The following is a 16,337-nucleotide window of genomic DNA, read 5'->3' as shown; positions in this document are numbered from 1 at the left end:
GAATGATCTCATCTGCTCCACCAAAGTAAGTCCTCTCTCAGTTTCCTCTACTATCAAACTCACAGCATGGCATCATGTACTCAAATTACTACTTTCTTCACGGACCTCACATGTTCAGTCGGGAACACATATAATCATTTACTCTCTCAACGAGACTTTCACAACACCATCCCATCTGTCTTGTTGCTCAAACTCCATTCTCTGTCCCTTCTGGGTAGGACTCACCACACATAGGGGATATGTATTTCTACCAACCTCTGCTCCATCCCCTCTGATTATTTGTCTTTCTTCTTTCTCCATACAGATCAAAGTCACGCACAACAAACTTGGGCGAGCCCAGGCTTCACCCTTGCTGAGTTTGAGGAGGTTGCTACAGAGCTTGCCAGTGAGGATAGGAATCACGCTTGTGGGAACGCGGAGTTTGGCCTCTTCCAACAACCTAATTTGGATCTCAGCTCCATCACTTCACCAATTCCTACAATTCACACTGAGTGCTATGTACTCTGAATTAGCTTCAACTTATCCACTAAAACTGCCCTTTTGTATTTTTTATGTCCCAGCAGACCGTGGCCAACTAGCCAGTTGAGTAGCACCTCGAGCCCCCGTAGCATACCTGAGGATGGGGGGGGTCCTCAGGAAAAACTGGCACATGCCTCACCCACACCTTCCACCAGTGCAGAGACATACACCTCACGGGGGTGTCGTTCAAGGCTAGAATCGGGGTCACTTTCTGGAGACCACCTCACAGACATTGCCACCCAGCAGTCAGAGGCAGGGGCAGCCCAGACACCAACCACCTGCTCAGTCCCAGTCAGATGGTGAGCCTCTGCACTGCCATCTCATTAGTGGAGATGCAAAGAGAGGCAGCAGAACATCGGACAGATGTTCGACAGTCACTCAGCAGACTGGAGCACACAATGGAGAAGTCGCTTGCATTTTGTCTAATGTCATGGCTCTGATGTACAAGGACCTCAAGGTCATCAGGGGAAGTTTGGCGACCACCACTGAGACCTAAGCAGTGCAGTAGGTTCTGCTGGATTTTCGCTCAACTCTGCACTGCATGACTGCACACTCCGATGGGCACAATTAGCATTTAGGACACAAGGGCCCAGGCACCTTGACCTCCCTCCAGCTTCCCTATCTCCGGCAGGAATCAGCCCAGAGCCCTCTGGCACTCACAGGGAGGATGAGCATCAGTCGAACACCCCAGGGGCTCTCCACGTAGAACACTTCAAGGGCGTGCACCACTCAGAATCCTCTCTTCTTGTGCTCTCACCAACTCTAGCAGCACAAGGGCAGCACGGTGGCACAGTGGTTAGCATTGCTGCCTTACGGCGTCAAGGTCCCAGGTTCGATCTCGGTTCTGGGTCACTGTCCGTGTGGAGTTTGCACATTCTGCCCGTGTTTGCGTGGGTTTCGCCCCCACAACCCAAAGATGTGCAGGGTAGGTGGATTGACCACGCTAAATTGCCCTTTAATTGGAAAAAAAATGAATTGGGTAATCTAAATTTATTTTTTTAAAAACTCTAGCAGCACAAGCTGCCGAGGGTTCTTTTTCCCCTGAGCAGGAGACCCTTATGTATCCAGGCCTTTCCGAGGATGAGGCCACCAGAGGACGTCCACAAAAGTCATCACAGATATCAAGATGTAGCAGTCAGCAGGCTGCCTCCCCTCATGCTGCAGATGTCAGGGCTGCACCAAGGCACAATGGTAGAATTAGGAAAGTTAAAAAATGTTGATCGCATCTCAGGGTTCTGGGTGCTCTATCGCTGTGAATAAATGTCATGTTTTGAAAACCATTTCATTGGTATGTGAATGTAATGGTCAGATTAAAGCATTTTATTTTGGATCTCTGCAATCCTTTTATTCCAAGGTTCAGCCTTCCTCACACTGATGTCCCTTTAAGATTAACAATCATGTGATGTCAACCTCAAAGCCACTTGGTACCAGACCCTTGTGTGTTGTCAGGAAGATGTATGTATTTCTTTATTAGGAGTGTATGATGGATGAGTTGTCAACCCTTAGACTTCGAGGGATAGCAACGGAGGAGGAGGACTTATCAGATATGTGACTCGCGACGCATCTAGGTTTCCTAACTGATAGTGTCCCAAGCCAAGGCATGCATTTTAGGATGAGAGCCCTACTCTGGTCCGCATTTCCTTAGTGGCAGTGTTTGCAACCTTACATGGTGTAGAACATAGAACATAGAACAGTACAGCACAGAACAGGCCCTTCGGCCCTCGATGTTGTGCCGAGCAATGATCACCCTACTTAAACCCACATACCCGTAACCCAACAATCCCCCCATTAACCTTACACTACGGGCAATTTAGCATGGCCAATCCACCTAACCCGCACATCTTTGGACTGTGGGAGGAAACCGGAGCACCCGGAGGAAACCCACGCACACACTGGGAGGACGTGCAGACTCCACACAGACAGTGACCCAGCCGGGAATCGAACCTGGGACCCTGGAGCTGTGAAGCATTGATGCTAACCACCATGCTACCGTGAGGCCCCATGTAGGAAGGATCTAGCCTCGACTCACATTGCTGTACTTCTCTGGTGGACTTTAAATTGCGTGAGCAGGACATTGGTGACCAACCAAAATCTAATCCTAGTGAGCCCGCTCAAATGTGAATGCAGGACCTGTCCTTTCAACGATGGCATGGCTATTCATGCAGAAATCAGGAAATGGCTTGGAGGGCTAGAGGAGATGCCTCCTGAAGATCTGGCTCCTCTTGGAATCTGTCAGCTATTAGGGTATCACAGGTGCATCTCCCTCCTCCATGGCATTGGTGCTCTCATGTTGTCCTTCATAAGCTCCCGGCTTCCTGCACCTCCTCATCTTCATCTTCCGAGGAGGTCTCCTCCTCCTCCAGTTCACCCGCTGGCTGGGCCTCGCCTCTCCGCATAGGCAGATTCTGAAGGGATCAGCTTCATGTGATCATGCGGAAAACCCTCCAGTGCGTACTGCAGAGAGCTAATTAAATGGTCCAGGCATTTGAATCACATCAAGTCCAATGACCTGTTCCATGAGGGACTAGGAATCTGGGAATGACTAGGAATCATAGCAACTGCCAGGGAACCGTGCACACACATGCAGAATGCATTTGAGATGGTCACACACCAACTGCACGCTGATGGAATGGAAACCCTTGTAGTTGATGAAAATTAAGGGCTGCTGCCAGGGAGCCCATATAGCCACATGGGTAAAATCACTTGCACCCTGCAATCTTGGGAAGCCTGAGAGAACAGTGCAGCCTCTGAACCTGGCTACCATCTTCCGGAGAAATGTTTACATAATGATGAGCCTTCCAGTAGAGGGCATCGGTCACCTCCTTTATGCAGCAATGTGCTGCCGACTCAGAAATGCCACACAGGTCCCCATTTGATCCCTGAAAAGAGCCAGAGGCAAAGACATTGAGTGCTGTTGTCCCCTTCAGAGCCACTGGCAGGGTTGAAGGCTCCAAACCCCATGGTGTCATGTCTTCTTGGAGCATGCAGCATGTGTGGCAGACCAGATCTCTGGACAATTGCTATCTTGCCCTGCACTGCCTCTCACTCATATGTAGGCAGGAGACTCGCTGGCAGTAGACCCTCGGTGTGGGGATTTGTCTCTGCTGTCTCAGTCCGCTCTGCAGCCTCCTGTTGATTCTCAGACTCCCATGCAGTGCTTCCTGTTGGAGCTGTGTGCACCAACGCCTTTCTCTACTTCACCTCCTGCATCGAATGAGTATTCGCAAAAAGCTGCCTGGCCCACTGGATCCTTTATCACTTTTGCCTCCTCTCTGAAAAGATATATTGAAGACCAGAATGGATAACGGGTGGAGAAAAGAAAGGTGCGAATGAGAGACTTATGGGAGAAATGGTGCAGCTGAGCTTTGGCAGCCTAGATTGCATTGTTCCTCATGTTATCTTACCCTTAGGACTCTAGCACACACACAGTGGTGAGCAGAATTCTATTGCACAGATGTGATATCAGGCAAGGTGGGGGTGAGAACTTGTGAATTACATGATTGAACCAATGCAGCTCTAAATTCCACTCTTGATTTGGCTTAACTATGAGTTTTTGGTTGCTCATGGTGAATGAATAGAATCTGTTTGGCCACCGATTAATGGGATTAAATATTAACCTGTAACTCCCCCTTCACTGATGGGATGGCAGAATTCATGCAGCTCTGCCACCTTCACTATAGACTTCACTCTCCAAGGCTGCAAACCTGCCTTCCACTATGTAACTTTGCAAACTTTGATGTGAGGCTATTGATTGCACATATCCAATTTAAAATTGGAAAGTTAGAATTCTGGCTTGCTGTTGCTTCCTGAGCAATGGGGACTTTGTCCTGCGTAATTCTTCGGAGGTCATGTGAACTGTAATTTACAGGGGTTTTCACCCCTTCCCCCCTCCAGCATCTACAGTAATTTGCTTTTATCTTAGTGACGAATTGCAGCTCCAACCTGTTAAGTGTTTGTGAGAACCATCTCTAATGTGCCACATTAACAGTCCTCATCCATATTCTGCAGCCTGTGTGCATCTCCTTCCAGTAATACATGTGCTATCCCTTGGACCCCCTGCGTTCATGCAGCCTTGTCGGAGTCCAGCTTCCCTCCTATCAGTCTTCACTCTGCCTTCCATTGTTCATCTCCTTCATCCACCTTCTTGCCACTCTCCCTGGCATCGTGAGCCCTTAACCTTTCCCACCCCTCTTTGCACATCCTTCTGTATTGCCCCCCCCTTGTCTTTGTCAGCCCTGCCAACGTACCCCTCTCATGTCCCCCTAGTCTCACATTGCACCCCGGTCAAAAGTTGGACCATTGTTGTGGTGACTGCAACACAATTCTGTCCAGACAGACACTGGTGTGTGGCACCGGTAGGATGGAGACCCCTGTACTCCCCAACCCCAGGCATGGTACTGATCAGAGTAGGCAACACAGGAGGGTTCATTGGTCCAGCCGGATGGTGCTGTCCTTAAAGATCAGCTCAACATGGAGATGGAGGGCAGGAACTGGCCTGGCCCAGCAGAGTGGTGTACAACATATCAAAAGTGGTGCAGCGAGGGGCAGCACGGTGGTTAGTACTGCTGCCTCACGGTGCCGAGGATCCAGGTTCGATCCCGGCCCCGGGTCACTGTCCATGTGGAGTTTTCACATTCTCCTCGTGTCTTTGTGGGTCTCACCTCCCAACCCAAAGATGTGCAGTTTAGGTGGGTTGGCCATGCTACATTGCCCCTAAATTGGAAAAAAAAGAATTGGATACTTTAATTTAAAAAATAAAAGAGTGGTGCAATGCAATAGCAGGTGGGCTATGTATGTTGCACTCACCTCAAAGTCACAAGTGACCTGAGGACAGCCTTGTGCACAGCACTCATTTTCAAATGGATTTAAAGCTTATGTAATTTCAAGCTGGCACGACGCAAGATTTGGAAGGCCTGATGGGACGTCAGCAGCCAACATTTTAATGAGCATTCATGAGATGCAAATGAAATTGCTGAATCGAGATACTGGGGTGGAAGCTCTTTTCCTGACAGATTCTTAAGAGCCGTTGGCTAGCAGGAAGACCTACCTGCCACTGGGAGAACTGCAATGTGCATTTACACTGGCGGATTTTTAGCTCCTGCTAGATTCTTGATCCGCCCGCCACAGGTGGGATGGGAAAATTCCAGTTTAGACATGGTTTGTTTCCACTTTATGTATGGTATGCTGACATTAACTGCCAGATATGTATATACATATACACAGATATGATGTGGCAGTATACAGCAAACTACGTGCTAAATGCAAAATGTTTATGTTAACATTTCTCCTGTAGTGTTGTTCACAGTCAATCTGAGGTTATGGTATTGGAAGGGACACTATGGTAGAATGTATTGGTTGCATTCAGAATTACTGAAAAATTTTATAGAAGCTGTAAAATATTTATTTTTTTAATTGGATCCTGGAAATTGGGTATTTTCCTTACCTCATACAGGTCGATAAATACATGGCATGGTTAAAAAGTCAATACTAGCAAATAAATTTAAGATATAACTCTTTATTGTTCATTTTTCTATTGGTGTGTTTTATAGTAATGCCAAAACTTTGGATAAAACTATTTAATCTTCCCGTTGCGAAATATCTGTCTTTTTCTTATTCGGCCTTCCCTTGGAGTTGAGGATGATTTGTTCCCACACTACTACTCGAGTAGTACTGTGTGACGGGCCATATTGGTAGAGTAAAATATCTGTTACATTATACTGAGTGTTACTAAATTGTTCTGTCTTAATCATGACTTTTAATCAGTACCTTCTTGCTAGATTAAACAATGTCCAAGTTCAAGGTTGAAAGTTTTGATACATATTGTTACATAGTAACAATATTTATTTCCGGAAATGCCCCAGTGAAATGGTTAAAAATCTTTTTTGCCTTGTTTTCATGTTATGTGGGGAAAAAAATAGCAGGTACTTTTCACCTTCAACACCGGGGTAAGGAATAACCAGGTGGAGTGCGTAGATTAATGATGTGGCTACTTAAAGGATCATGTGATAAGAGCGTGGGAGTTCTCCCTAGAGCGCGAGCAGAGTAGAAGCATGTAAGAGCTATTCAGGTACTGAATAAACTACAACACATGTACATGTTGTCAGGAATTGCAGTATGGCTCAAGAACTTGGCTGCATACCGTCCCCCTCATGTTTGGCGAAAGCATTGTGGACAACTGGGCCTAGTTTGAAAAGGAGTGGCACATCTATTGTGGTGCCTGATTATCGGACAAATCAAAAAAGGTACAACCTTACACTTTCCTAAATCTAGTGGGGCCCGAGGCTGTCGAGAAGTTTTAATTGTCCGTTTTTCAAAAGGAAGAGTTTCAAAGGTGGACCTATATACTTTTGAATCTGCACAGGCCGATTGTTGTTCAGTAACTGGCCCAGGCCAAATTTTTATCACTTTTGGCCATCAAATTGCATAGATTGGAAAATGCTTGTAAATTGCCAGATGTCCAGCATTAAATGACTGACCTTCTTTCACTTTTTAAAAGGTACAATTCTACAGGTTAATCAAGGCAAATTGAATATTGTTTCAAAATGATAGCAATATTACACTAATGCTTGTACCTGGGTTTTAGTTGTCTGCATCTTTTAGTACACAAAGTCTAATTGCAATAACTAAACATAGCCCAAGGTTGCTCAGAATATATTTTCGTTTGACCAAGGAGCTTTAGAAATTGCTATGTGTTGGGTCAGTTTCAAACAGAATTTAAGATTAATTTTCACCAGCTAGAAAGTGAGATTCGTTTTGCATTTTGAATAATAGATATACCTGCATTTAAGTCACCCTCTCCCCATCACTTTAATAATGCACCAAACATAATTACTACAAATGTAAAGTATGTTTTATATACTTACAGAAAACTTGTTTCTGGTCTGCATGGATGCAGATATTTTTTGTACTTAAACTCACAAACTGTGACATCCTTTGGATATAAACAGTTGGTGAAGGCAGCCCAGGGAATTTCCTGCAAGATACAATTTCCTTGGCACAGAAGAAAGGTTGGGAGTTATACCTGCCTAAGAGCACGATCGTATTCCTCACTGTCTCTCAGAAGGAAACCAGGATCCATCAGGGAAGCTTTTAGAAATAGATACCACATCAGTACATTTCCGATCAAGAAGGCGATATGGAAGCTCAATAGCCTGTTGAAGGAGATCGAGACAATCTGTGCAATAGAATAGACAGCAACTGAAATCATTAGTGGCAGATTAATTAATTTGTCTGGGACACGTGTGTTTAACCTGATAACTTCTGCATTGTCTTTCAAACATTGAGTTTCTTTCCAATCCAAGATAGTGAAAAATAAAAATTTTGAGAAATTAAAATCATAAAGTGGTGCAGATCATACTTTCTATGAGTATTGGTGATTTAATATCTCATAATTCTAACAATTATGTTTTCATTCACAGGATATCTGTCAATTGATATTAATTACAAATACATAGGTTTGACAGGTCAGTAAGACATGGCTAACTTTTAAATTAGAATATTTGTCAAACCTGCAGAAGAGCTCACCTGAATCTTTTTTCTAATTTTTATTCGCAATACTTTATAGACCTGAAAGTCGCTCAGAATAATGTTTTGGGTAATTACTGAAGATATGATAGCAGAACAGGTTTCAGCAGTGCATTGTCACACAACGTGAGGAAGAAACATTTGAGCTGGTGTCAAATGGGTTCAATATCAGCAGTTGGAAGGCCAAAACCACTTTCAGATTGGAGGTTCATTAATAATGGTGAATTGAACATTAAATGTGAGACCTGTTCCAACTTACCAGCCTGTTCCGGAGCAAAATCAACCGTTTATTGCGCACAACCAACTAACAGATAAGGTTTGGGTAGGGTGAGGGCTGGGGTCATGTTTCACTTTATTTTTTATGTTCCTATCATTGAAATAGCTTAGCATTTTCACACTATACACGAAACCCTGGTAGGAGGTGATTTTTATGAGGAAGTAGAAATGTGTTTAAAGTTGGCTGTGATCCTGGCTTCATAAATGAAGTATGAAACAGTCAAATCTGAAATACCTTGAGTCATGTCACTGTATGAATCAAAATGTATTTTCTACATAGCATGTACTGCAGTCATATCATTGGCGTCAAATCACCGCCCGCTACGAGTTTGACGTCGGAACCTATTCTCTGCCCAATCGCCTTTCCCGATTTCTGCGTTGGCCAACGGAGAATCCCGCCCTATATTTGTGGTAGTAATGTTATTGAAAGCCTGAGATAAGGTTTTTATTTGTTGCAATAATATTATGAAAGAACCTAGGTTAAGGTATCCAGACTGTGTGTCTGCTAAAGCTCTAATTAAGGAGTCAGAAAGGGTGTGGTCATGATTATTTCCAATCATTTACATGTTTACATTTGGAGGGCTAATAGAACATTGTTATCATTGTTGGAGATTCACTGGAGAGTAGATCATTTATGAGGGGTTGTATTTTGTCCTAGCTAAGCAGGTCATGTGACATCTTAGTGGGATAAAGATGATATAATTAATTGAAGGAGCTGGGTCTGTCTGTAGTTTTGCAGTTTGCTATAGGTTTTGAGTCTCTTTCCAAACTTCTCTAGACAGCTAAGTAAGTGATCTGTTTGTTAACTTTATTTATAAGGTACATTTGAACTGTATTAGTAGCAGGTATAAATAGTGAGTTCAAATTTTTCCTTTTGTTTAAGAACTGTTTAACTGATCATTGTAAAACAGATTCTTTGATGTTAATGAAGTTAATTCTGTGTTTAAATTAAAGTTTGTTTTATCATAAAAGATACCCATTGGTCAGAATCATCACTCCTGGGGTGAAGTAGCCTTTCATCATAGTTTTACAAATTAAAAACAATTGGTTGGGGTTCTTGTCTGGTATTGTTACGTATGTTGGGGTCTGGTCCAATATCCAAACTCTTCTGCACATTTTCTTCACAAAATCGTCAATCGCATCGTAGTGGGTAAACCTTGAAAGGATGCATTTGCAATTGTCAGTATTGTTGAACTTGTAAACTGTTCTTGACTTATTGTACTTCGCAGATAATTTTCATTCGTTTCAATATGGAGAAAGAACATTAGTTGGAAACATTTGTGACAGGTATTGTTAAAAAGATCTTCAGAATGCTTTCAATATTTGGAAAGGTGCCTGCAAACCATCACATCCAAGTCTGTAGAAATCAGCTAGTGATCTTGAAGTATGGAGCTCATCATAATCAATGAAATTAATGAATTGTTGTACTTCATCTTCAAAAAAATTTGTGTGAATGTCCTCCCAGTAGAATTCAATTAATCTCTTGCAGGGGCTCATACATTATCATCTAAACATTTGTCAAAAAGCACACAATATTATTCAACAGTCTTCTTCAGAGATTCACTTCTACCCTGCAATTGCACCATTATTGTATCACAAATAACTTTGGCAGTCTCAATGATGATTTTCTCTTTTCCTTTTAAAGTGATTTCATTGTCCCTATTTTTATCAAATAATAACTTCCTGTGTCGTGTACACTTCTCATCATCAGAGGGGCCTGTATTCATTGTTAATGTTAGTGCCTGTGCTTCCACTGACACATAGTTATTTCGAACTTCCATTTTTATAAAATTGTGTCAACATTTTTCAGCACTTTGTTGACAGCATTAATTATCTGAAGTAAACAATTCCTCAAAACAGTAAAAACTGCAGTTTTGTGCTTTCCAAACTTCTCTGTTAAGGATTTTGATTCAGTTTTCACACGTGACTTCTCTGAATTTGACGTGGCTATGACTGAGAAACCGTCCTTTATATCAACAAAGTTTTGACTCAAAGCCAGAACAGCATCTGCATGACTGGAACATCTGGGTCAGAAATTTCTTTGACCGTCAAATGTTTCCATGTGCCTGCTCCAACCGTGATTGCAGCATATTCCACCAATGCGTGGAAATAGAAAAGAAGGCATACATGTTTTGAACAAAGTCAAAAAAATGTCCGGTTCCTCACATGATTCAGCTGCTACATTATAGGTTAAATTCAAGGAGTGACTGAAAATGAGATGAATAATGCACAGGGGCTTGCCTTGTTCAGTCTTGCTTGTAGACCTCAATATTTTCCTGCCATATTTACAGCATTATCAAAGCTCTTTGCATCACAATTTTTGATATCCAAACCTCAACTTGAAATGATATTCCAAACTGTTGCCCCCGGGCACTCAGAAGTGTGGGATTGTAGAAGAGAAATCACTTGACAACTTCACCAGCGCTGGTCACATATCTTAAAATTAATGTTAATTTCTCCACATGACTCACATCTGGTGTTAAATTAACATTTTTGACTTCATTAGTGAATTGCTTTCTGAGACACTCTGCCATTATAGTGATGAAGTCATTGCAGGTTCTATACTTTAAAAAGTTGGTCTTCCTGAGCCACACTATTGATAACTTTTCAAATGCTCTTTGAGAAGCTCATGAAATTCACTGAGATATTCAAGATAGGTTAAAAAAATAGCTCTTCGACTTGACACTAATGACTCATCATGTCCTCTTAGAGGAGTCCCAATGAAGACAGCAGTTTGGCAACAACACATCTTAACACTTTTCTCCAGTAAGAACACACCTTTTCAAACTGAGCCGATAATGCCGAATCAATTCTTTCTGATAATTTACATTTTTGAATGAAGGCACACATGGCCTTAATATAACTTTTGGAAGTTTAATGATTAGCAATATCTCTTCCAACATTTCTCCAGTTTGAGTGCGCATTGACGAATGATTGTTTCCCTTTACTAGGGTCAAGGAATAATTTACAAATGTAACAGTTGACTGCCTCAGAGGTTTCTGAGGAAAAAAATCAACCAGTTTCTCCTATCCATGCCATTTCTTTTCACCTTCAGAAAATTAGACTCATGAAGACTTCTAAACTGCTTTTGGATTGGAACATCAAACTCTTTTCTCAAATTTCCATGTTACCTATGTTCCCTGGTCTATTTATTACAAAATATTCGACCATACCCAATGGAACAGATTTTGGCCATAAGGCAATGTCTTCAGGGTTGGTTTCTTCCCTCACTTCAGCAGCAGAAGAACAATGGGCTCGAGCAGTATCTTATAGTTCCATTCCCATTTCAGAGTCCACATGTTATTCAGGTTTTTGTTGTCTCTGGAAATTGCCATCTAAGTAATCGGACCAGTCACCAAACCTTTTTGTGAATGCTGTTGTGGAGGACGAAAGTGCATTCTCAATACTTCAAACCTTTTAAAGGGCCAAACTGTCTTTTTGCCGATTTACGGTGAGTGGGTGGGGTGGGGGTGTTGGGGGTTGGGGGTGGGGGGGGGGCGCGGGACTTCGCTATTGGGCCACCCAGTCAAGATGTCGGCCCGATAGCGGCATTCCCTGGGAAACTCTTATATTCCACGCCATGCATAAATTTGCATGGCATGGAACACTGAATTGCAACCTGCTGTATGACCACAAGGGGATCGTAAAACTAAGGCAATTCAGCTCCGACAGGAGAAAATAGGGCTGGATTTCCGATTTTGAGGCTATGTCTGGAGGATGTTGCTAGTTCTACTATGAAAAAATCGGTGAGGCCCCAGCACCGAACCTCCGACCAATGAGGGGCTAGCAGCCATGCCACATAAAACACACGGCCTTCACAAAATAAACGGCCCGAGAAATGGTAGGTACGTGGCCGGGCATGCACACAGCGACGAGCTCCAGCGGTCATGCCATACAACATTTATAAATATATTCTAAAACTGAGGACTTCTCTGCCCTATCTGGTGACTACATTTCAAATATAGTTCAGTAGCATGAAAGCATTTTGGAGCACCTTAAAATCCTAAGCTTTGGGCGGCACAGTAGCACAGTGGTTAGCACTGTTGCTTCACAGTGGCAGGTTCCTGGATTCGATTCCCGCTTGGGCCACAATCTGTGCGGAGTCTGCACGTTCTCCCTGTGTCTGCATGGTTTCCTCTGTGTGCTCCGGTTTCCTCCCACAAGTCTTGAAAGACGTGGGGCGCGATTCTCCCAGACAGGGAGAAATCGTAAGGCTGGCGTCAAAACCGGCCGGGTTTGACGCCAGCCTCCCCCTCCCCGACCGGGAACCGATTCTGGTCCCCGGTCGGGGCTAGTATGCCGCGGCCGTGAACTCCGGCATCGCGGGCTTAACGAATTTCGTTAAGCCCGCTTGCCAGACTTTGTGACGTTCTGACGCGTCGCATGACGTCAGCCGCGCATCCTCGGATTGGAAGACTCCAACCCGCGCATGCGCGGATGACGTCATCGCGCATTTGCGTGAAACCCGCGCATGCGCGGGCCGGGATGCCCCTCAGCCGCCCCGCGAAGTGATACAGCGGGGCGGCGGAAGGACAAAGAGTGCGCGGGAATCGGACCCGCTGCCCGCGATTGGTGCCCACCGATCGCGGGCCCATGGCACCCTTGGCACGGCCGTGGTACTGCCGTGCCAATCGGTGCCATGGTTGCCAAGATTGGGACTTTACGGCCGTTTTTACGAACGGCCAGACCAGGTGTGTTTGCCATTCGTAAAAACGGCCGTAAAGGGCTTGGAATTCGGCCCATCGGCCAGCTGAGAATCGCTGCTGGCCGTAAAAAAACGGCGGCAGCGATTCGTGTCGGGAGTCGGGCGTGGGGGGGGGGGGGGGGGAGAATAGCGGGAGGGCATCAGACTAGCGTGGCCGTAAAAATTTACGAACCCTGCTATTCTCCGCACCGTCGTGAGTGCGGAGAATTGCGCCCGTGCTTCTTAGGTGAATTGGACATTCTTAATTCTCTCCCTGTGTACCCGAACAGGCACCGGAGTGTGGCGAAGAGGGGATTTCCACAGTAACTTCATTGCAGTGATAAGATAAGCCTACTTGTGACCAATAATAAAGATTATTATTATTATACAAACACAAACTTTTTCTTTCTTTTTCACAGCCTGCCTCCCTTTTTAGATACCTTACTTCACCCATAGCTCTCAGTAATTAGGCAGAAGCTGACCTACTCTCTGCCTCATTTCACACTATTTAGCAATTAGTTACAATGAGTCACTGTGGCCTAATTGGAATAAAGTGTTGGCCAATTCTTTGTCTTGAGAAGTGCCAGACCCATGCTCAATGTCGGATTCCAATGATCCTGTCAGACACAGGAATTGAGGGTGTGAAGAACAGCACACAAACGTTGACTCTGACTTTATGCTATTAAAACATCAATTAATCTTGACACTGCACACTCTAAAGATGCATCTCTATCCTTTGTGCCCTCGTTATTGATAATCATGTCAATATAATTAATTGACCGTACTGTACGGAGATATCCATGTCAATTGATTTATGAGGGAGTGGAATTGAAATCCCGCAGTCACAGTTATTGGCAAAATATGGTATTGGAAAATACAGATCCAAAGATGCGCAGGTAAGGTGGATTGGCCATGTTAAATTGCGCTGAGTGTCCAAAAAGGTTAGGTGGGTTTATTGGGTTACGGCAATAGGCTGGAGGTGTGGGCTCAAGGTGTGGTGCTCTTTTCAAGGGCTGATGCAGACCCGATGGGCCAGGTGGCCTCTTTCTGCACTGTAAATTCTATGATTCTATGATAGCATCCTGTATTAAGAAGCAATTTCTTGTAAGATCTTGAACACATTACTGAACTCCAGCTGGCTGTCACTTTAGCATATCTACATTTACTGACCTGTGTAAAATAAGTAGGGTAACCCCATAACAGCAAACAGCCATAAAAAAAAAGAATCAGTCCTTTAGATTTTCCAGGTGGGCCAAAGACCAATGAACTGCAAAGAATTAAAGAAAGTGAATGAGATCACCGTCATTGAATGTAGGAGTGACATTCTCTTTAATCAGGTTTTGAGGGATTGGATTTGTGGAAAACTGCGATAAAAACATTGAGACACTTTTTTATTTTGCTCAATTAAGTCTCTCCAACAATAAATATGGAAGACACACTCATGTTTTTATTTGCTATCTTTAATAAAAGTAAAGTAAATGTCACCGCAGTCTCAGATGACCATAGACTGCTCTCCCCTTTGAAAGCTGACCAGTGGTGATTTAACCTGAGGGTCACCACACCTCAGGCAAGGTTGGGAAGGCAGGGCCTTCATGAATAACCTCTAACAGTTTGGGAATTGTGCCTTGCACTGCTAGTGTTATTCCACATCATTGATCAGCCAGCCAACCAAAAGAGCCAAACAACCCTCTACCTTTGGCAATAATTTGTTGAATGTTGTATTTACAAATACAGCAGCTAGTCCAGTTCGCAATGATGGATAACTTGTGGCTAAGGCAAGATGTGGAATTGAGTTTTTCCAATGGATGAGGGAAACAATGATGAGTGTTTTGGGGTCAGAAACCCACCTCCATGGGAAACTGATTAAAGTCTTGATTTTCATGTGAGGGCCCGAAATTGATATGGAAATGGGTTCCTGTCTATTTAGAACCAATGCTGGGTGTGAACGGAGGTGGGTCAGACCAAGTACGGGTCTTATTTTGAATCCCCACTGCAGCCATCACTGAGGTTCCTGGCTGGCCTGAAGAGAACTGTGGGTCATGTCAAAACCTTATGCTGATTCAAAGGGAGGTGCGATGACTCAAGAGAGATGTAGACTATCACTCCAGGAAGATTTTGTTTAGTTAATATGGACCTGAATATCATATTGGAGGTGAAGAGGGACAGAAGGGCAATCTTTTCCACAGAGGTTACTTCGAGGAAGCCACCACCTGAGCGGAAATGGCTTGAAATTTCTATTACCATGAGTGATAGAAGTGGGACAAGGAGAACTTAGATCCAGTGCAGAGAAGGTTTAATGACCATATATGTCATGGCAAAGTGAGTGCAACACATAACTCTCAGGACAGGTTTCAGAGCTTGCACTCTCCAACAGCCACAACACCAAGGAGCCTCAGGGCACATGTTGTTCCTAAAGATGTGAGGGGTGTGAGCCTAAACCATTACTGACCGGCAGAATGACTCACAGGCTTCTGAGGAGCTATCATCATCACTGAGACTTGCAACTCTTAATGGATTATGGAAGATGACATTGGACAAGATTTTCTTTTGTCTTTGCAGATGAAACACATGCACAATGTGAGAAAATGGACCCAGATGGGAGGATTAGTGCCCTTCCTCCATCAGCCCCCATGGAGCAGGATGCATTGAAATTCGCCAAGACAATGGAAGAGGAGCCAATGGGCCTGGTGAAATCAGAGCTCCTAGTGTGCCTGGTGATTATAGTGGGATAAATGGTCATTAAGGGGTGCAGATTCAATATGGTGGCCTGCACTAAGTAATATTGTGTAGACTCAGAACTGCACATGTTTCCACTCTCCTAGGCTAGCTGTGATGGCTTCTTCTCGTGTTTCCCACAGGTATAGATGTAAAACCCAAGCCTCGACCTCCACAATACCTGAGCTGCATGAAGATGAAGAAAAAGAACCACTATCACACCTCTGGGACAAATGCTCACTTCAGATACTCTTTTCCGCTTTGTATACGTAATGCTTTTCCTGTCTGTTTTTATATTTCCTGCTATTTCTCTCATACTCAAATTTCTCCCTCATTTTGTTTAAGTCATCCTTTACTGATTTCTAAAATTTTCTAAATCTTCTGCCTTACAACCAATCTTTGCAGCATTGCATGCATTTGCTTTTAATTTGATACCACCCTTAACTTCCTTACTTAATCATGGGCGGTGCATCCTTCTGGCAGAGTTGCTTCCTCATTAGAATATATCTTTGTTGAGAGTTATGAAATATCAGACCATTGTAATTGCCTGTATTTAAGTTTAAGACACTAGTAATAGACTCAGATTTCTCACTTCCAAACTGAATGTGAAATTATGATC

At 43.8% G+C, this 16,337-nt stretch overlaps 1 protein-coding gene across 1 annotated transcript in view; it reads right to left on the bottom strand.

Annotated features, from left to right (window-relative positions):
* Positions 1-16,337, bottom strand: part of LOC119963763 (probable protein S-acyltransferase 23) — a 97,308-nt gene that overhangs the window by 24,001 nt on the left and 56,970 nt on the right. The window contains exons 6-7 of the mRNA XM_038793058.1: positions 14,174-14,270; positions 7,541-7,693 (exon numbers count right to left, since the gene is read on the bottom strand). Of these exons, the coding sequence (XP_038648986.1) occupies positions 7,541-7,693; positions 14,174-14,270 (250 nt within the window). The remainder of the gene's footprint in view (positions 1-7,540; positions 7,694-14,173; positions 14,271-16,337) is intronic.

This window comes from Scyliorhinus canicula, chromosome 3, assembly GCF_902713615.1.
Source record: "Scyliorhinus canicula chromosome 3, sScyCan1.1, whole genome shotgun sequence".
Lineage (NCBI taxonomy): Eukaryota > Metazoa > Chordata > Chondrichthyes > Carcharhiniformes > Scyliorhinidae > Scyliorhinus > Scyliorhinus canicula.
The sequence above is the reverse complement of the archived record's forward strand: the minus strand, read 5'-3'. Positions and strand labels throughout refer to the sequence as shown.